The sequence below is a fragment of the Ambystoma mexicanum genome, chromosome 2q (genome assembly GCF_040938575.1).
Source record: "Ambystoma mexicanum isolate Mex_15411 chromosome 2q, UKY_AmexF1_1, whole genome shotgun sequence".
NCBI classification, from domain to species: Eukaryota; Metazoa; Chordata; class Amphibia; order Caudata; family Ambystomatidae; genus Ambystoma; species Ambystoma mexicanum.
In genome coordinates, this window is record NC_090924.1 from 949,704,469 (window position 1) to 949,727,106 (window position 22,638).

The 22,638-nt window shown below is 43.7% G+C and overlaps 1 protein-coding gene across 3 annotated transcripts in view; it reads right to left on the reverse strand.

Annotated features, from left to right (window-relative positions):
• Positions 1-15,274, reverse strand: part of SP4 (Sp4 transcription factor) — a 449,599-nt gene extending 434,325 nt beyond the window's left edge. Inside the window, exons 1-3 of one of the 3 annotated variants that reach the window (XM_069648255.1) lie at positions 15,053-15,272; positions 14,170-14,253; positions 12,147-13,695 (exon numbers count right to left, since the gene is read on the reverse strand). In XM_069648255.1, the coding sequence (XP_069504356.1) occupies positions 12,147-13,695; positions 14,170-14,238 (1,618 nt within the window). In that variant the 5' untranslated portion in view covers positions 14,239-14,253; positions 15,053-15,272. Of the gene's footprint in view, positions 1-12,146; positions 13,696-14,169; positions 14,254-14,537; positions 14,906-15,052 lie in introns of those variants that run through there. The other 2 variants (XM_069648256.1, XM_069648257.1) reach the window with 2 other exon arrangements.
• Between the last annotated feature and the right edge of the window lie 7,364 nt (positions 15,275-22,638).

Consider the following 22,638-nt stretch of genomic DNA (forward strand, 5'->3'; position numbering starts at 1 on the left):
CTGAATTTCAAGTGTTTTTCCTTCCCTTAAGATGTTAGGAAGAACATTGTTCCAGGAGGAGGCATCCCATCCACAACAAACTGTATCCCATGCTCTTTTCTGTAGTTTGGCAGTACGTCTTCTGGCAGCGGTTTATCTGAACTCTTTAGGTGCGTGTTATCTTTTCATGTAACTTGAGAAAAGAGGGACAATTACCCCCAATTATGACCTCTCTATCTTGCAAAGCATTTCAAATAAACGTCATTCTCTACTGGGAGCCAATGAGGGCTTTTAAATGCATGAATAATTTGTTTCTGAGGTTTGAACTTAAGTATGAGCCTTGCTGCCATGTTGTGCAAAGGCTGCAAGGGTTGGGTTAGGCTCTTTGCAGGGTTTGTATTTGCAGGGAACTGGGAGCAGTTTAGCTCTTGGATATAGCCTACAACTAGCAAGAGCTACTTTTGTCTCCCAAAGGTAACGGGCATCATATAACCCTACCTTACATAAATGCCTGTTTGGGAATGTAGATACAGGAGCCTCATTAAAATGGCCCTAGAAGACATTTAAAGCATGATAATGGACTACAAGGTATAGTGTGGCTCTCATGTGGAAGTTAAGATGCACTGCTCGCTATGTATTCTCTCATACTTCTGTAGCAGTGCAAGCAAGCTGGCATCACAGGAAAAAAAAAAAAAAAAAAGAAAGAGTGGGGCTGAAATATGAAAATGGTAGTAAAGAGACAGAAACAGAGATTGATGCAGTGACAGAATTATGATCTAGTGGCACAGATTTAGGAATGATTAGCAATAGCGTGAAAGACAGTGCAGAATAGCAACAGAAAGGGGTAAATGGCTTTTTGGGTGAATACCACAGTAGGAAATTAAACACAGTCAAGTTCTTCTTTCAGGTGCTCCTCCAGAGTGGTTATTCAGACACGTGTGCATATCCCAGTATCAGATCGCTATACAAAAGTAGCAATTTTGTGAATCACTGAATTTATTTAGATCTTCTTGTTGGTACCCAGTTAATTTATCGCAAACATTACAGAGTGGTACATAACAGAGCGGACTAGAACACCGAAAAACACCAAAATGATTAAATACATATATAAAGGGTAGTGGCGTAAGGGATTAAAATGGGTCAGGATGGGATTTGGGTGGCATTATAAGGGTGGAAAATCGGGGTGTTTTGACCGCGATGAAATGTACCACTCTGTAATGTCCGTCGGTAAAATCACATATAACCATTCTTGTTGTACTCATTTCTTTAAAGCCATTCATTCAATGTATACACCATCCAAAAAAAAAAGTAATTCATGAGACTTCACTTTACAGCTACTGAGAAGCAATGAGCAACTGCTGGTTAGAGGAAAATCCTGAGATCCTGGAGCTACTTGTCCATGAGATGCAATTTCGACACCTGTTTTTGGGGAGAGCCAAGTACAGACTGTTACAGTAATCAACCCTTACTTGACAACTGTGTAGTGGTGGCCTGTAAGAGGTCTAGTGCATAAAGTGTTACCTACTTTGTCTTCGGTGTTGCACAAGCTGTGTTCATGTTTGCAGGTTTCCTTCTTGAGGTGTTCCAGTTGTCTGTCATACCACCCTTGTTGTGTGAGATTTCAGTTTTGTACCTGTGACAGCGGCCAAGGTATCCGGGTTAAGCTGATATGGTCTTCTAAATTCACCAGGAGTGTTTCACGGGAGGGGAGAGAGGCAGGGGTAATTGTTTTCCAATCTGTTGAAGCAGATCAGTTTCACAAGTCTGACTAGGGTGGAGCAGTCTCCCATCTCTCCCATTTTAGGGCTTCCCAAGTCCATTATGAGGACTAGGTGGGCGGGGTTGTAGGGGAAGACTGGGCCGAAGGTGTGTCTGACTTTATAGGTGGCATGCATATGCAAGAGAGCAAGGTTCAAACTCTCAGCACCGTGTAGCAACTAAGCTGTGATTTTGTTCGAAAGGATGACTGCTCTGATGTTAACGTCATCCATGATAAGGATAGGATTTTGTCTAAGATAGATTGCAAATTAATGAGAAGTTCTGGCCATTATTTCAAGAAGGAGGTGGCCTTGCCTGGGGAACTAACTATTATAGCGAGGATGATGGTGGTGTTCCCATCAAAGTGCATTTACAGTCTAATCCCTCAAGAGGTTGACTGGTTGATTAGAAACGTTACAATGTTGATGTAGGAAGAGTAAATGAGGGTGAAAACCCTCCCTGGACAGTAGGGTGTGGTTACCAGTATTATTTAACCATCTAGGAGGAGTGTTTCTATTAAAATGTAGTATAATTGCATGTGAAACAGGTTTCAACCATGAAGCGGATATCAACATTCAGGTCATCAAGAAAGTCATGAATGTTCAAGGCATGTTGGGTTGCTGATCTGAGGTTTGGAATTCTCAATGCTAGTTAATATTAAAACAAAGTTCATAATCGAAGAACGAGATAGGTCCAAGTCGCTGGGAGCTGGAAGGGGGTTTGCTCCTCTGTGTTAACACAGGTAGGTCCACAAAAGTCCAATTTTCAATAGGCTAATATGGCTAACAATAGAATAGCCCTGGATAATTGAATATATTTTCTATACAATTACTGTGAACTGTGTATGAAGAAAGAAAAAAAAAATTAGCCGGAACATGAGAATAGTTTACAATCCTGATCATTAAAAGCAAAGTCTAATGCAAATATAGGAATAGGATCACAATTAAAACGTGATTTGATGTGGTAATGTAATCTCTTTTGATTGAAAGTTTATAAAAATGTAATTGAAAAACAAATATTACAGAGAGATCATTTTGTACTTGAGTTTACACACAGTACTGAGTTTACAGAGTCCAATGGCAAAAGTCAAACTTTTAATTGATTAGTACACTAGCCCATACCCTGAAAGGAAGGTTTAAGATGTACAATTCAAAACAGAGATAGTAGTGACCTGGCAAAGCATAAGTAAAATAGACACGCATTGTGATTAGAACATTGGAGAAACAGTTCTCCTAAAATTCCACTAAAATGAAAGTATTCCTGGGTAGGTAGATCACTAAAGTGGTCAGCAAGAGGTTACCCAGCTCCTCTGCACACATTGATCAAGAGAAAATCATAGGTACCTAGACTCGGTTACTTTGCAGAGGCAGTGCAAAATGGACTAAACTGAAGGGGGGATGTGACAAAGTCACTGCTCTATGCTGGAGGGCGGGTTTTCGATTGGCCATCTGGTCCGAGTGCCACCACCTTCTACTTGAAGCTGGACTTGAAGATGGACCCGGCAGGGGAATCATCACGAATTCCAGTGTCAACATATACCAACCAAGTTGAGACACGTTTGCATGCATACCACGGTTGCAAACTGTAGGATTCTAAACATGTGAAATTTACAGTGAGCACCACTCTTGAAACAATTGTAGACCCAAGAGGTTCCATTATCTCAACACTGCATTTACCAAACACCCAGAGCGTCCTGGAGTCGTCAGGATCATACTCAGAAGATCTAGCAAGGGTAAGCAAGGTTTTTAGGGCCATCAAAATATGGGTGGCCAGAAACTCACTTACTCTAAACGAGAAGAAAACAGAATTTCTGATATTAGGCACCTACGCTAATTTGAAAAAACTTGATCCCCATTATAATGCGTTTATTATTGAAGGAAACATGATTCAGGTCTCGGAACATGTAAAACCTTGTAGGTTTATTTCCACCCCCATCTAACCTTCAAAAACATGTTGCATATTTAAACCCTTCCGGTGTTTACACAAAACACTTACTCTGGCAGATTCAACCTTATCTGTCAGAAAAGAACAGAGGACTAATCGCGGCCGCAACGATTAACACAAAACTAGACTATTGTAATAGTCTTTTGGTTGGAACTTCCAGGCCAAGATTAAAAAACTCCAAGCAATTCAGAATGGGCCAGTACATGCAGTTTGTGGCATTGAGAGGCGGGCACATATTTCTGATGCCCGTCGGAAACTGCACTGGCTCCCTATTCAACAGAGAATTCACTTCAATGCCTCCAGTGTGGTATACACATGTTTGGCTGGTAATGCCCCCCCTTGGTTCATGAATCAAGAAAGCACCAATTAGGTGCTCTCTGTATTCAAATAAGTACGACCTCTCGTCTTATTTCCTGAAGAGGTTTGGAGGAATCAGCTTAGAATCATGGGCTCCAACAATGTGGAACATCTTACCATTGTCACTTAGACTGGTTCCCTCAAATGCTCAATTCAAGAAAGGTTTAAAAATATATTTGTTTGACAAAGAAAAGGAGTGAGAACCTCGCATTATCAGCTTTGTTTCCCTACAATCTTGTTTTTTGTTGTATGTTTTGTGAGCACCATGAGGCCTGCAGGCGTGCTGGCGCTATATAAAAAATCCATATAATAGAATAGGATCCCTGCAGATAGACCCTGTCTGGAGCAAGTCATCAGCAGAAAGCAAATCTATAACCCTAACCCAACGCCCGCCAAACATATATTTGCGCTGAAATTCAGCCAGAAATCTTCGATATTTTCTTCCTTAATGTTATCTGCTGTGCAGTTTTCAACGTATACCTAAAAAGGCAGACAATGTTCAAATAGGCTGGATTTCAGTTGCCATGCACACTGGCAGCCCGACATTAGAAACACTCGAATCTTCAACACTATTAGAGTCCCAACAATCCTGCACTAGTGCTTTGATTGTAAACAGGCGACGGGTAACAAAGAGGAAGTGCTCAGCTGAGACAAATGGATAGTTCGGCAGAGAAGTAAATAGGAGGATTATCACTAGGGCTGTACCGAATAGCATATTTAGCATTCGGACTCAGGACTCAAGACCCTTAAAAAAGAAAAGGGGGGGACGACGCATGCAATGGGGAGTGACATGACAGGAACTGAAAGTATCTTTCCACATTTCTTTGTTTGTCTTTTCCAACTGCAAAAAGTGGCCAATGCATATAAACATTTGCCAAAAGAAAAGATTTTCCTGTATTGTTGCAGTCTAAGTATAAAAGATCAGCACCTTTTATGTCTAAGAATCTGTAACAAAACATGCCCTAAAGAGCAGATTACAATATAAGATATTTTTCAGCTGTGTGATAGCAATTTTTCTGGTCTAATTCTATTCAGTTTTGCAAACTGAAGTCTATATTTGCCTTTCTGATTTCATGTTACATTGTATTCAAATGAGAATGTCAAAGTATTCGGCAAGAGCCGAATAGCTTTTTTTCAGCCAGAATTCGGCCGAATACTTACTCAAAGCCGAAGTTCGGTACACCCCTAGTTGTCACTAGAAGACACGAGGAAGACCACGAACATAAAAGAGATAAAACCTTGGAGGGAAGTTGTGGAATGTGGCAGAGCATCAAGTATGTGGCAGAACTAGAGGAAGGACTGCAAGAGACTGAGGAGAAGGGATAGTGGAGAGAGGCACAAGGACCCTGGGACAGGAAGGAGACGAGGCAACTCAGAAAGGAATTCCTGTGCTCCTGATGGAATACAGAACCCAGCCAAAACCGTTCTTCTTAAAACAAGGTTGTGGTAGAAGTTACTGACTTGGTCGAATAATCCAAAATCTCAAAGTGTGTGCCTATCTGGTCCAAAGGAGAAGGGATGCGAAGCAGAATTCTGAAAACTAAGTCAAGTAAAGGGGCACTTAACACCATTTTACTGTAAGTTGCTTTCTAAGACACATTGTAGAGGGACAGGAAGTCGTACTGGACAAGAGAGAGTCTGGATAATCCCCACCCCCCCCAAAGAGGAAAAATATCCTAGAAGTTGTGTTAAAATATGTTGATTACATTGTTAAGCTACTAGGAAATCTTGAAGATTGCAAACTCTATATTTCTTTGACTTATTGACAGTCGTCCTGAAAGCTTTGTTCTGGTTTTCTTGGCACTGAACCTCCCCACATCCCCCAACACCATGTTAAACATCACTAATAAAGCACATTTAAATTTGGATGAATGCCTCGCTCTCATGTTAATTTCACTCGGCTTTTTGAGTAGAGCAGTACTGCAACAGAATGGCACCTATCGCCAATAAGCCTGGAAAAGGTGGTTGGGGCCCCACCATAACATCCCTGACTGACTAGCTAGGACGAATTAAGTGTCAATATCAGTAGCACAGCAGCAGGCACAGAGCTTATAAGGTTTCAATGGTGAACAGAAACAAACGCTGTATATGGGTAACTGGGCTAGCAAAACACTTTGGAGTAAAATAGATAAACTGCTTATATGGGTGCAGAATCCGTCAGAGAACCATTCAGAATGCAATGCCTGAAGCACATCACACCAGTACATAGGTGCATATGAAAGAATGCACTAAGCTGAAACAGCTAGCGCAATACCATAATGCACAGCACACCCCAAGCTTCATGCAAAGGAAGCCATACACTTTGGGCCCGATTCAGAGAGTGTTTCCCTATGGGATTGCGCCATTATAAAATGGTTCTGTGAATCAGGCCCTTTATGTCTACAAAACAAATGGTAATGCAGTGATGAGCATTAATAGAACAGTTAAAAACAATAAGCTTTACCGTCTCTGAAAATCAGGATGTGGCAATGGGCTACCCCGACAGGGAGAGGGCCACGCTCATAGGTCACACCAGCGGAATGCAGCCTTTTGTCCTGCAATCGTAGGGGCATTCTTTTCTGTGCGGCCATTAGAGGTAGAAATAACAAATGGCCATTCCCAGTGAGGTGGTAGGGGAAGATCAACACCCCTCATCTGGCAAGCCAGCAAATGAGCAGTTCCTGGAGGGACAGCAATACTGTACCTGTCTGGTAGGGGGGGGGGGGGCAGAATGATATTCAGAGTATGTCCTAATAGGGGTAAGTGGAGCACTAGTATATCTGTTGATGCAAGGGACACAACGATATAAGAGAACTGCAGTGATCCATAGACCGGAGGTGAAATGAGAGATGGGTGGGGAGGGCAAGACCAGGCCGTGGTAGGGGGGGGGGGGGGTCAGGCGACAGGCAGGATGCAGCAGGTAGAGTAAAGGGAGGCAAGGGGCAAAAAAAGGGAGAACGACAAATAAAGGGAAGAGTAGAAGAAAGGGAGGTTCTTATGGCAGTAGGACCTAATGTGGTTAGTTCACATCATATTGCAGCAACCGAGTATGCAGATGGAGTGAAGGGTGAGCTCTGCAAAGAGGCTTTAACTTTTGCCAAGACATTTTTCATGAACAGCCCTGGCGAGTCCACCCTGGTCCAAGGTAAATTATGCACGAGACCTGAACACACGTGTACAACGTGCGTGATACAGCTTCCTGAAGCGGAAGAGTAAGGCAAGACCGGAGCTCTGTGCACATGGCCAGGACATTCATCTCGAACCAAACCTCACACTGTGCCACCATCATTAAAAGTAGCAAGCCCATTCGAACAGGAGCTTGTACGGGAAATGGGGTTGGCAGATTGCTGTGGATAGAACGGATGTAGAATGTTTAGAATGGACCAAAAAAATTGTTGGTCAATGGTTTGCCTGCAGCAAAGGGGATGTAAAGATGCCATAGGGTTGGTAAGATAAAGTTACCATGAACGGAAAAAAAATGTTTTTTCAAAAAGACATTTTTAACCAGAGGGGAAAACTGAGGGACATCACAAGAGTTGCAAGAAGTAGAAGAGGTGAGTGTAGCCATATGTTCTAAATTAATTCTGTTAGACAGACAAAGGGGCAGGATTCACAAGTGGGTCACAGAGAGGAATAGATCTAGAAGCACTGTGTGATTCGCTGGGTCAAATATTTATAAGATGTATGAAAAGCAGACCAAAGTGAAAAATCTGTGTTCAGCCTCAAAGTTCCCTAGTGCAGTTTCTATCCCCTAACTGGGGCATAATCCCAACCAAATATATGAATGTACGTAAAGTTACAAAGTTCTCTACTTTCTGAATTGCTATGGTTTCTATAGATTTGGAGGTCTTTGCAAGGTTATCAATGGGTCTGTTAATGGAGCGACAGTCAGGATAATAATAAAGTATTTTTTATACAGCACTACACACCAATAGGACTCAGAGCGCTAAAATAACAGAAGACCTCCAGAAGATCTCCAGGATTGAAATCTCTGCACTGGCTCCCAGTGGCTGCGAGGATCAAGTTCAAAACCCTCTGCTTTGTCCACAAGACCTTCTGGGGCCTGGGGCCTCAATGCCTTCAACTCTCTCTTCCTAAATATCTTCCCTTTCGAGACCTCCGTTCATCCTCGTCCAACTCCCTTAGGGTCAGTCGCTTCTCCAAGCAACGAGTTGGTGATAGATCTCGTTCTTCGGCTGGGGCCTCCCTCTGGAATAGCCTCCCTGGCACCCTGAAACTTGAAGAGAACCACCTCCAGTTCCGGAAGCACCTCAAAAACGTTCTCTTTGCTTCTGTCTTTTCTCCTCCTCGCCCCTGCTGATCTCCTAGCTGAAACTGAATCTGCACTGGTTACCTGGCCACCCTCTGTTCTCGTGCCCAGGTCCCTCCCCCGCCAGTTCTCACACAGCAGTACTGCCTGTCTGGCAACCCCTGCACTTGGGGACTGTTTCTGTATCCCTACAGTCCCACCACCAGCACTTGACTCCTGATGATTTTCACTTACCTTGCACTTGCCACCTCTTGGCCGTTACTTTACTTATTGTTACTATTCTATGCCCATGTACTGCACTGTCCCTTCACCCTCCACCGCGCACTTTCCCCTTTCCCCCATCCCATGCACTTCTGCGCGATCTGAATGACACCTGGCCTAGTAGGATCGTAGTCTTGTCTTCCCTTTGATCCCCATCGCTTGCCTCGTCGCGCCTTGAAACACTTGTGTAAAGGCGTGTTATAAATGCCATATCATATTATATCACATCATATCCCTCAGACTGGTACTCAATTTGTCAACCTCGGAAGGATGAAAGGCTGATTTGACCCTGTCGGGATTTGAACCTTCAGGCTGCGCAGATATCAGAGGTGAGTGCTTAGCTCACTTTGCTATTTGACCGGCTACAGGATCTAAAGAAGGTGGTCAATTGCATTGTTGAAGCAAACAGAGAAAAACTATTCCTAGAACAGGGAAGTCCATTTTTTAGGAATAAACAGGCAAATAAGTCAGGAGCTGCTTTAAAGACCGAAGATGGAATGGAGTCTGCCACAGAGGCAGCAGGTTTAATAAATGTGACTAGATTGAACAACTAATTCCAGTGAGTGTGGGGGAAATCGAACAAGGGTTAGGATTAGGAACAGGAACACTACAAAAATGTAAACTCCAAGGCACACCCTTATTTTTCGAATTTTGTTTTAAAAAGAAAAGGCAACGTTTACACATAGTTGCAAGGAGGGGTAGCATAGCAAGGCAATAAATTGCTGGAGGCAGTTTTTTTTAGTACAAGTATCTTGTTTAGCTTTAAAAATAGCTCTGAGATACACAGCAAGACCACATTAGTAGCTCCCGCTAACCGCAAGTGTGAGTTGTCTCAATCGAATCGAGAAACCTATGCATTAAGTTTTCATCTCGGCTATTGCAGTTTGCTGGTGTGGGAGCAGTAAAGATATGCAAATGGAAGGAGAACAAAATCAGTTTTCAAACCTAAAGTAATATGTTTTAACCCCGCTGTTTTTTTTTAGGTTGGGGCTCAACTCTTGTTGAGGGCCCCCATAGACATTGGGGGATAGGAGAGTCAGAGGCTGCTGTTTTTATAAAAATGCTTGGCATATTTTAATACTGTGTATTATTTCCCGAGTAATTTGGCCTGATAGTTTTAGGCGTTTCTTAAATAAAGTATATATTTGTCAGTATGTCAGAGTGGTGCATTTCCTAAAGATGTGTGTGTGTGGAATTACTGTACCTCCGTGTCAGCCTACTACCCCTACCTGAGAGTAAGACGTGTCGCTCTGACCACATTACCTACACGAAGACTGGTTTGGCTTCCCTTTCTTGTCAGGTGGGCTAGCATACCCACTAGGGTTAGTAGTTGTAACATCCTCAGAGGGAGGTAAGACAACTGCCTCAACAAGGGGCCCAAAGAGCAAGGAAGATACGCTGGATTTGGCATTATCGATTCACATGGTGTCTATATAAAACACGATTTTAATTGTTAGTAGAATCTTATTACTTTGCAGGCTTCCCATTCCCAAAGAGGAGATTTTGCTATGCTGGTGCAAGTATCTAGTGTGTGTTTGTCATAGGTGGCAGTTTTCAATGGTCCAGTTGGACAAATGTCTAAAAAAAAAAAAAGCAAATTAAATTTGTATTTTCACCTATTACAGGTTGAACACATTTTACGTCCTGTGCAAGTAAATCAATACAAATAAAAGTGCTTTTGTTGTAGTAAATTAGCAGCACGTTGAATAATAATATAGGAAATCTGTATTTTAAGAGATTTGCCAGCCTGATAATATGTGGCATTAATTGGCCGTTTACATTCAAACCAGTCAGTGCTCTTGATGGTCTTCATGTAGTGAAGATTAACAATATTAAAAAAAAGGAATGGTGCTCTTCATAATTTTTTATATATGTGAAATTTGATTGTACATGTTTAAATTTCACAATTTACAAACATGAAATGTGACATGATTTCTGCAATCGGAATTTTGGGCGAAGGAATTGTGTAGGAATATATATATATATATATATATATATATGTTCCTTATAAGATGTTGATAGGTATGAATGATGTTATGGCTTTCAAGCATTAAAGTGAAAGAGATATTCAGTGGTTCAATGTATAAATAATTGGATTTGTTTTCATAATTGAAGAATATGTTTTATAAGGTTTCCCTTCCTGTGAAACAATTTTTTTTTCTGTATGCAGATTTGCCATTTACTTCACAATGGAGGGCACTTTTTCCTAGGAATAATAATGTAATTGCCCATCACACGCATAGGGCATTTACTATTAATTGGGAACTCCCATTGATTAGCTAGCACCTGGTACAGCGACAACAATTGTAACTGCGACATGCATCACTATTTGCCATGAGCAGTTCTGTGGCTGCAAAATGACAATTAAGGAGAATAGACTAAAAAAAACATCCAGTCCTTCTGTGTGGCCAGCAAGTAACTCTATATGCATGATGCAAGTAGATACATATCCTTGTACAAGTAGATACAGTCAGCTCATTATTGATACACTGGTGTAAAATGCTTCATGACGAGGAAAGCGTACAATCAAAAACAGACATTGTTTTACTCACATTCTAGCTGTAAAGTTGTGCAATTATACAGTAAACAAGAGTTACACTTCGACGATAACTTAACTGTGCTACGTCCTCTTAGTGAAAATAGCTAGTTGTCAAATTCAGTAAAAATGGTTCTTTCTGTAAAAAAAAGGAAATGGTGGTGCTACCAACATTTGCGCAATACCACTATGAAATGTTAGCCTTCTTGAACGCATGCTCAATTAATTCCTGACCTATAAACCAGAAGCTTCTGCAAGATGCCATACATATATAAATAATGTACTATTTACATGCCTGGAGTTCTTTAGGCATTTCAGATCAACCCATTGGGACTCCTCAGAAAGCATCTGGTCCGACCACTACGCAGTTGAACACCTCTGTCCTCATCTACACAAGGTTAAGGCGTAGACAAAGCTATGACTGACCCACATCAACCCTCTGCATTAGTTGGGCATCCTTCATTATACATACACCTTGGCTCTGGGTCCGGGCCCTGTCAATCCTCTGCAAATCCTTCTTGGGGTTTCAAGTCCCAATATGCCCCCTGCTAGCCAAAGGGTTGATAGTGGGAATGCACACCACCACACCACACCAAAAGGCACAAAAGATTCAAACAGACATGTCAGAGGTCTTGCTTTTTAACAGGCCAGTCCTCCCAATTTGCAGGTTTGGCCTTTGATTTCAAATTAGGAGTTCCGAGACAGATCAGGCAACTCGCGCCCTAAGAAAGTTGCAAATTAAAAGGAACATAAGATTCAAATTCACACTATTATTATAACTTGGCTGGGCGTTCAAGATGGTGTGGAGGAAAATATAAATTCTCACTTTGGAATTACTAAACACAATAGTTAAATAAAATTAAACAATCTAAAGTGTGTGTGTGTGTGTGTGTGTGTGTGTGTGTGTGTGTGTGTGTGTCTACTTCTACCAGGTAACGAGTGTTGGATATAAGAGTTGCAAAGACATGCAATTGTTTTGTGTAACCAGTTCATGGCACAAAAGTAAACACAGATTCATTATGGAAGTATATGTCAAATCAAGAATTGTCATAATAAGCTTACCTCCAACACTGGTGATGGTAAGTGGAAGTCCTTGAACTTGAACGCCTGCTGCACCAAGACTGGCAACACTCACTGTCTGGATGTTAGGCACTGAAGTAAATTGTGCAGTGTTTAAAGTAATAGGTGTACCAGTTACAGTCACTGGGGAAATCTGGGCAAGGGATGTGCTGCCACTGGAAGATACAGGGGTCAGAGTCAGTTGTTGGGGCAGCCCGGCATTTTGAATTTGCAAATTTGAAAGACTCTGTAGATTCTGAACTTGTACAGTCTGCCAACTAATCTGTCCAGATGGTGTCAATGTTGGCGCCCTGATAAGCACCTGAGTTGGACTTAAAGCTTGAAACTGAACATTGTGTAGAGGCTGCTGCTGAAGAGCCTGCAGGGTCTGTCCTGTATGAAGCTGAAATGTCTGTTGGGGAATGCCTTGGATAATCTGCTGTTGAGGCTGCTGTATCTGTATTTGCTGCAGAACAGGTTGACCTAAAATTTGCACCTGCTGAAGCGAACTTGAGTGATCTGGCGCATTCTGTAACCCATTTGACTGAAGCTGACTAGTACTTTGAACTTCTGAATCAGGAGCAGCTGCTTGAGATTCTTCTGTAGCATGTTCAGCACTAGCTGGTGTACTCGTGTATTGACTTGTCTCCACTGAGCTTGACAAAGTGTCACTACTAGTTAGAGATGTAGACACAGTGGTTGTGCAAGTGGAAGAAGAAGAAGGCGATTCAGGCATTGTGCTAACAGAAGGCGTGGTGATGGCTGTGGACACCAATTGATTCCCATTGGAAAGCCCTCCATCAGAGGGATGGACAATTTGTCCCGAAACTCCTCCAGTAGTCACATTGTTAATGACAGGCAGCGTAAGTGTTACACCTCCAATGTTTATAGGCAGCGTTGTTACTACTTGAGCCTGAGTTCCAGGGATAGTTTGAAGTTGTAGTGGTATAGATACTCCTGGCCTAATTTGTACAGGTAAGGTCTGATTACCAATATTTTGAGCAATAAGATTTCCAGAGGCTGCCCTATTAGCAGTTGTAATAATAGCTTGATTACTCCCAGCGGGTATTAATTGTATTTGTCCCTGTAGATCTTGTAGGGATGTGGCATTTGCAGACGTGAATTGGATCTGTTGACCTTCCACAGACTGAATTTGTGGTATCACTTGGTACTGTATACTTCCATTCGGATTCTGCACCTGAATAACTTGAAACTGTCCAGGGGCAGATATGGTGCTACCCATCTTAGTCTTGGTGGGCGAAGAATTGCCATTATTGCTGCTGTTGGGGCTGGCTGTACTTGTAGCAATAGCCATGCCTTGTTGAACTATATGGCTTTCTTTTGAATGAGGAGCCGCAGCAACAATCTGCCATGTATTTCCACCAAGTTGAGTGGTGACTAATTCTAACTGCTGTGGCTGATTTTGAAGTTGCACCAAAGCTTGGCTTGGGTCTATGATAATTTGTTGTGGTCCAGATGCTTGATTTTCTCCAGTTGTCCCTATTTTACTGCATGTAGCTGCGAGCAAGGCCAGAGGAGACGGCTGGGAGTCCTACCCACAGAGAGGGGGAGAAAATGGGGCGGGTTTAGACGAAACCAGTAGGCGTGACTAAGTAGTCTGACAGCACAATTTAGGAAGTGGAGCACGTCAAGCATGCATTTTTTTGCCATAAACATTACTTAAGAAAGAAAAGGGTGCAAATGTGTCAAGGGACATTTACATGGGAGGGCGTTCGACCCCAAGACTACACAGATACAGCATTAGAATTCTTAATTTATTCCAGACGAACATTCAGACTGAACGATGCCTTTGCAGTAGAAACACTACATTCACTCAGCTCAGAATTATGGAGAAACAGTTTGTAACCACACCTCCAACTAGTTACACGATTGTATAATGCTCCTGGAAATGGTCCCCGAATTTAAAAAGCTCTGGCAGACCGACTGAGTACATCTGAAGTAGAGCTGCCATTCAATTCAAACATGAGAGCAGTGCGCGTGAATTTGTGTTTTTGCGGGGCGTTACCTGTGAGCCTGAGGTTTTTGTTTTTTTATTACCATCTGCATCAGTTGCCTTTCCTCCTTCTGTAGCCATAGTTTTTCCTTAGATCTGCAAAATAAGGCAACGGATAAATTCCAAACTGTGTCCGGGATATACACGATGTTTTTCACGTTAATGGCTCAGTGGCAATGAGTATTCTTTTAAATAACTCTCAGCCCTAAAATGAAAACTAGCAAACGTCACGCGAGGTAAATATGAATTGAAACCCGCCCCGTTGTACAGCAACACCCTGGAGGAGGTTTCTATAACCTGGGCCACCGGCTAACAACAAAAGCACGTGAAAGGCACTAGGGGGAGGATGCTTATGTACATGGGGCAGGTACTGTACATACCGCTCATGCCGCCGCAGCAGCCTTAATACTAGGCGGTGTTTCATGGCACTTCAGATGTGACAGATGGAGGAAGCGGTGATTGGGAGGAGGGTGCATGGAAAGAAGGCCGGGCACTATGGCTCGGAGGCTGGGAGAGCTCAGGAAGGAGGGGCGGCCTCCGCTCGTCCTGTCCCTAGAATGGCGGCCGCCGGGGCTCTGCCCCCTCCCTCGGGCCCCTCTGCCTCTCCCCCTCCTGGGCGGCAGGTCTGGCCCCCCCACTCCTTCCCTGCTAATTAACAGCCCGGGCCAGCAGAAGAGGGAGGAAGTAGGGCGGCGAAAGGGCGTCGCCAGCGGACACAGTGTCTCTCCCTTTTCACCCACCACCACCACCCACCGAGCGCCGGGGATCGCCCCCTTTTCCCTGTTTGCAGCCTCCTCCTCGGCCCGCGGCCGCACCCCGCTCCTCCTTCCTGCCTTCCCCTTGCTGCCCAGGACCCACCTCCCGAGGTGCGGCCCCGCCATTGCTTAGTGCTTACCCGGCCGGTGGTGGGTGGACCGATGGCAGCAGGAGCGTGGGACCAGGCGATGCCAGGAAAACCCGCGCCCGCTGCCTTTCCTCCTCTTTCTTCTGCTCCCTCTTTATTTTATTTTTCTTTCAAAAAATGTATTTCATTTCCTTCCAGCGCCCCCGCCCCTCATTTCTACGCCTAGACCTAGGCAGACGAGGCGGTGACGCAGTTACAGTTCCACGCCCCCGGCCTGCTGTGCAGAGCCTGGCCTCTGACAGGAGGGCTGGGCTTAGACCCCCGTTGCCCCGCCCTCACCTGTCAGATCCCGGGAGCCACTGCAGTCTTAACACCCCCCTGCTTCAAGGGATATCAAGTATTCGGGACCTGTCAGAAAATCGCCACTTTATTGTCACTGTTCAACAAGCACAATATAAAGCTACCCTGGCCCAATGTGCCACCTTCCCCGTATTGGCCAGCAGCAACACTGACAGTGCCGGATAGCATTGCGGGAAATGTAGTCTTGATGCTGTCGCCATAACCCAGGCCGGCAGCCGCCAGTCAAACGGGGCAGAAGGAGTTCGTTTTGACAGGGACAGCCCTTAAGGAAGTTGTGGGCGTCTTCCTATTCCTCACGCTGCAAACTCATAGATATGCATGCATCATGCTTATTTGCACGCTTCCCTTAGTTAAAGAATAAAAAGTTGAATACTGTTGTTAACATACAAATTGTATTACTGTTTCTGATTATGTCAGGCTATGTTTGCGAAGAACTGACAAAATCCGAGTTTAACTGCATACAGGCAAAAACACACCAAGTCATGCCTCACAAATCTTTCAAAGTGCTCCCATGACCTGCTCGCAATTCATGTCTGCCTCAGTCAGACACCACGCTGTGTGAAAGGTGTGTGTGTGTATGCAGGTAAAACACACCTACAATTTGTCACACAAATCTTTCACACGATGTGGCGTCAGCGTCTGACTGATAAACAGAAATGAAAAGCAGTGGCAGGATAGCACTGTGAACCACTGTTAAATATAACCGGCATTCGTATTATAGTTTATTTGTATTTGTACAATGCAAGTACCTGGGAACTTGAGCACAGCCAGACACACAATTTTGGGGGGCTCAATGGCAGTTTTGAAAGCTGGTAGTGAGTGGGACCATTAAACCTATTGCGCTGTGGATCCCCACCCGAGCCCAGGAGACTGAATAGATATTACACTTTCCTTTAGCCCATTAGATGCATCTTTCACCCACAACTCACTAAGGGCCAGGGGTGTTGCTAGGTCTGGAAAAGGTTCGGGGTTAGTTAGCCTTTTGGTTGTAGTCTCTGAGCTTCTATCTGGGGCTACAACCAAAAGGCCCAAGGCTATAGCCCCCTTTCCACCTAGCATGGTCTCTGCCAGGGGCATAGCCATGATTATGTAACAAGTGGGGCATGGGTCTAATCTAGCAGGGCTCACTGTAAAGGGAGGCCGAAGAGTGATTCTGCCCCCTGCTAAATCCATAGGAGCTACCGAGCGTAGCAAGAGAGAGTGAACCAACCAAGGTGGGCTGGGGCAGGGGGGGTTCTCCCCCCTCGAGAAAAAATTGTAAACAAGGGGTATGTGATACATTAGATATAAAAAAGCCACACAATTTACAATCGGTTTTGTAGGGTAAGATACGAAAAAAATCCATTCGATGTCAAGTCATCAACAATGCACAGGAGCATTTTCAAACACATTCTCATAATGCCTTTGCCCATTGTATGTCAGTTATCTGCAAGTTTAAAAAACATTTTCATATTGATTCTGTCCAAACATGTCCATTATGGTGCATACTATATATGCCAGTATTCCTACATCAGAAAATACGAATGGTTGCTTTGCCCATGATGACAGTAATGATACTATAGCAAAACATTTTCATGCTTGCTCTGCCAACATATTCCGTTTCCTAATGCCTGTAAAAAAAAAGCCATGCCACAGTAAGAAAATATGTCCCTGGTGGCTTACACGATAGTTCAACTGGTTGAGTGCTCACTGCTGCAATTTGAGTGTGATCTGCAGAGCACATGTTTAAATCCTGGCAAGGTCAACTCAGGTTTTCATCCTTCAGAGATCGATAAAAGAGTACCAACTTTGGTTGGGTGATGATTTTATATAAAATATGTTCTCTGTACACTGCCTCTGGGAAAGGGATATGAACAAAGAACAAATCAGTATCATTACACATACCCCCCATATAACACTCATTCTGCATTTGCCCCCTAACGCCAGTAAAACATGTCATGCCACAGTAAGAAAACATTGCCTTGTGGGCTGCGCAAATGCCCACCACACCACCCCCGCGTATGTAAGAATGTGTATGTTGCCTTTGACCTTAACACCAGTAAAACAAAGCCATGCCATAGAAAGGAAATATGCCCTCCCCCATTTAGGAATACTCATAATTTTGGCCTTGTCCTTAATCTGAGTACAAAAGTCAATGCCACAGTAGGACCCAGCCAGGCCCATTGCAGTACCCTCCCCCACTCCAACCTCTCTTTTGCATAATAACACTCATGTTGACTTTGCTTTGCCCAAAAATGCCTGTAAAACATGACATGCTCCTAGAAAAAGAAATGCGCATGATCTAATGCCCCTCCCTGACCACCTGCCTCACAGATACCCACACAGAAATCCAGTATATATACACAAATGTCTATCAAACACTGCCCCGACTCACTTGTCAAGAACAGTCTCCAAGGCCCAATCCATCAGACCTATGTGGGCTGCCTACTCACACTTACTCGCCATTCCCATATCCAGGCGTCAGAAGGCCAGGGGCAGCAGCTTCCCTGTGATCACTCTCAAACACTGGAATGCCCTGCCTCTAGCTCTGAGATCAGATGCCTCCTTCTGGTCCTTCTGCAAGGGCCTCAAAACCTGGCTCTTCTCCCAAGACCTCCAAATGTAATGTACCTCCAAATGTAAGTGAACTCTCACAACTCTATAAGCACGTGGCAATTGTCACCTCCACATAGACCAGAAACACAGATCTATGCCCCATGCATGTACCACCTATGTTTGTAATCATTTGTAACCACTACTTTCATGTCAACCAGCGCCCAGATGCCCTCAGGTTCGGTGTGCTTTATAAATATCCAAGTAAATCCAAATCCAAGTAAAATAAATAAATAAATACACACGCACACAAACACGAACCCGTACAGCTTCTGTCATTCACATGAGTGCCCAGAACATTCACACTGCATCCTCATTCACACGCACAGTTGCTCCCATGTACACTATCCACACTGCATCCATTCATATGAATGCACTTAGACGTCCCCTTGCACGTCCCCTTGCATACACACATGTGTACCAGGGGACCTCCAGTAAAAGTAATCACAGGAACAAAACCCAATACAAAAAAGGAGCATACACCAAGCAAGAAGTTAATGTATTGGACCCAAACAGCTTGGAAACGAAGTTCAGACAGCCCCATAAACTGAACTGCATGACATGAGCAGTCAACACTATCCACTGCGGCTTAGCATTTTGTACCCAAATTACAAAATTATCTTACAACATTTTAGTAAAATATTTAGTGCAGGTAACAGAAGCTGTTTGGTGGAACTACATCAGTCCTCTATATTCATGTATATGTTAAGTGTCCCTGATTGAGTGGAATGTTTCTTTGGCAAAAATCACATTAACGCCCCTTGTGACATGACAAACCTTCCCACACCACCACTCAATTATGTGATTGTGCTGATTGGTCCAACACATTTGTATGCCCATTGGTTGGCAATGTCCAATATTACAAAATGGCTTGAGATGGCAAGGGGTGAGACAGTCACACAGAGTCTGACCAATGATGTGCCCCGCATACATCAGCGTGGACACTGTACAATGTTGCACCACAGGGACACTGAAACCTCCCTCTGTTGATTATCTCTCTGTCACGTGCCGCATAACCCCTACCCCAATGCTCTTCCCCAAGCTTCCTTCTCACACCTTGCTGCCAAGTGTCGTCTGAAAAAACGATACGCCACCATGGCTGGAATTTAAATAACTGTATGTTATTTCTATTTCTCTTCCAATTCTCCTTGTGCGCCCAGCTGCCTAGCCCTTTGGCATCTAAAGAATCTCTTGGAGTGAATTGCCCAGGGCTGCATTCTCCTGGGAAACATCAGCCATGCACCATTTCTGTACACTGTTTCTGCTGAATGTTCAAGAAATACATACTGCTTGTCACACACAGGCCTGCAGATTTTTTTTTATTATAAGCTGTCTGTGAGAAATGCTTTCCTAACAAGGGCCTACAAGAAAATGGCTTTGCTACTGTTCACTTATTGATCAAAAGCCCCCCTTCCACAAGGCCCCTTGTATCCCCACCCGGTGCCCACTCCATACAACTACCCTGTACTATGCCCAAAGCACCCACCCTTCATTGCGTTCCACCATGGGACTTCTTGTGCTGTGCCTGCTTCTGTGTCCCCTTATTCAAGCTGCATGCTTTCAATGATGTCCCCACCCCCGGTGTCACCTACCACGTCACTCCTGATGTCACCATGTTAGTTGCACAACTGATACATGTGCCCCCCTTGACACATTTTGGCCCAGCAGCCCTTTGCTCTTTTCCTTTGGTAGCCATACACTTGTTATCCTACGCAAACTCTCCCCTTGAGCCTCATACTAATCCGGTGAGCAGCCCATTATCATACATGCTTCCCCATCAGACCAACCATTGATCCATTACCCAGATGAGAAACAGAAGCCCACACAAGCAGGCGAAGACCACGAGTTAAATCTTGACTAGTCACGTCAGGGACAAGTCCTGAAGAAAGCAGACAACTTTACCAATTCCGCTGAAACTGGTCAACTATTGAGGTTCAGGGTGATGACCTGACCCTTAAGACCGGCATACTATCGGCCTGCTCGGATGAATAATATCATTTTAGGTTATTGATCAAATCTGTTAAAAACACAGTGGTAACAATTAATCCACTTTTATTAAGACAAACATTTTCAATCTTCCAGCAACATTGTTGTTTTTAATTAGCAATTCCAGCTGATAAAACACAATATGAGGAAGTAATTAAAAAGAGATTTTGACTTCCAAAATTGTGCAATATATTTTAGACGTTAGCAAAAGTAGTGAGAGAGGGAAGGGCCAGTATTTCAGTCTATCCCCTAACCTAGATAGGCCGCACACAGGCACATACTAGGGAGAACATATACATGTGAGGGATAGTTAGTCTCTTTGTAGGGACATTCAGTAATGAGTAGGGCTTTTTAGAGGTAGAAGTTACACAATTAAATAACTCCAATATTGTCTGTCTGTTTTGTGATATAAAGATACAGGGTATCAGGTAGATTTTGCTTGCCCATAGGCTTTTGTAGTAATATGCTATCAAGCAAGTTGTCAGATGTTACTGTGCTTGTTTTCCTTTGTCATAGTTTCATGGAGTGTGTGCAGCTCCTCAATAGCGTCCTTCAAAGTTCCATTGGCTGCATTGTTTGCAGACACAAATGTGCAGCATCTGCTTTCAATCTTCTTACACACTTTTCCCTCCATTGCTGTTAACAAATCCAAAATATAACTGTTCTTGAGGGCAACTAAGCTCCTCCCTCACAGCGTTCAAGCCCTTTTTTGTTGAATTCGCCAACTGGTTTGTAGCTGGTAATTTGCACCCATTTGGCATTCAAGCTGCCTGGATACCTGGAAGTAATAATGACGCAAAAAAGTGGACGCATTGTTGAATAAACAATATTCTGGTGGAATAGAAGCAAACTGTCTAATGATCGTTGGAACCAATAATTGCTGTCCCTACGACTTCTCTTCAAATTCAAGGATTGGGCTGGATGTTTATGCGCTCCCCCCACTCAATGCTTTATTAGTGTGTAAATCTTTATTCAATAGTACAGGATGATCAGTGAATGGAATGGGCTCTGAAAAGGGCACCACCAGGGCAGAGCTGTGCAGGGTGTCAAGGGAGCAAGTGCCTCCCCATTCTGGAGGAAGCTGGGCATATGCCTGGGTCCCGCATGCCCACCATCTGTCCACAATAACTGCAGTTCCACTCCTCAGTGCCAGGAGACCCATCACCTTGGTGCATTTGGTATTGGTCCCCAAATGTAATGAGCCGGAGGATCTAAAATACAAAGAAATGCGGGCGAGTTTGATTTTGTGCAAAGGTTGTTTTTCTCATCAATCCATGTTAAAGCATGAACATGTTTGTTCCAAATTATGAGACAGCTGGTATTCATTTTTCTCTATATATTTTCTTCGAAACCTACCAGTCTCTCCACCCTACATTGCAACATTCCCAACTCCCATGCCCCATCATGGAAAACAGACCCCTCAATTTGCATCAATGTTATTGTATGGCACCAAGGAATACTGTGCCTTGTGGTGTTGTGACACTTTCATTTGATGTGAGTTGTGAACAGTTTCTCCCCCCTTCTCGCCCCTTCTGTCACATCTTCTAATAAAATGCATTTTGTAGCCTCTTTGTTCGCCATTCTCGTAAGTTTTATGTAATTGTCACCATATACTTCCTCTCTCTCATCTATCTAATGGACAGTAACATAGTGTCTCTAAAACAAACCCCCTTGTTTTACACACATCAACAAATGCATCAAACACCCCCTCTCCAGCTGACACATCTTGAGGGGGAAAGAGGGTGTATTTCCCTGTAACGTGTGGAATGAGAGAGCAGATCTAACATGTGGTATTGGCCCTCTCTGGGCCCACACATCTCTTGTCATACCACATATGGTCAGACGCAGTACCATGACCACTCCTAATGACGTCTTTGAACATTTCAGAATTAAATGCATCACGTCTGGTGCATATTCCTCCATTATTACTCCTAGTAGGGGCAAAATGTCCCCTTTCAAATAAAAAACAAATAAACATAAAAACAAAAAACAAAAACACTACACTACAACAACATAGCTTAGACAGTGTCCTTCTTCCTCCTGCCGCTTCCGTTTGCTGCAACACCTGCAGATCACTCACAGGTTGTCTATGCAGGCAGAAGGAAGAAACAAATGTCATTGACAGTTGGTGTATTCTTCCCATCATTCAGCCCCCCTCTCTTCTCCTGCAAAGGGAGCACTGTTCTTGTCCCGACAGACGTCTATAAGATGGATCCATGGGCACCTCTCTGCTACCTTCACTGCAGTTGGAATGCAGTACGTCACGATGAAGGGTCCGGTGAAGCGTGGTTACTTCCAAGATCTTGTGAAGTTGTGTTGAGCATCTTGTTGCCTGGATAGAAAGGAGGGTGTGCTGCAAATGTCTCTGTTTCCTGTTCAGATGGAGTGTCTGTGCTTGATGCTGGGTCGACAGGCCTGACTTGACATGGTTGAATCTGGTGCAAAATGTAGGTGAGAGATTTCATAAGCTCATGCAAATATGCTTTAAATTAATCTCCCAGGAGTTGGGCAGTGCTGTTATCATCCGAAATTGTGTGTGCAGGAGTGAAAGGCACATTCATTCTCCTGCCAGTGACAATGTCATGCAGAGTCAAATGATAATCTGCGCCAGGGGAATTTCATAGTGCAAATAAAGTGATCGGGAGACAATACAGCAATTCTTGCCAAGTGTCACTGACAGCTTGTCAAGGCGCTCTTTA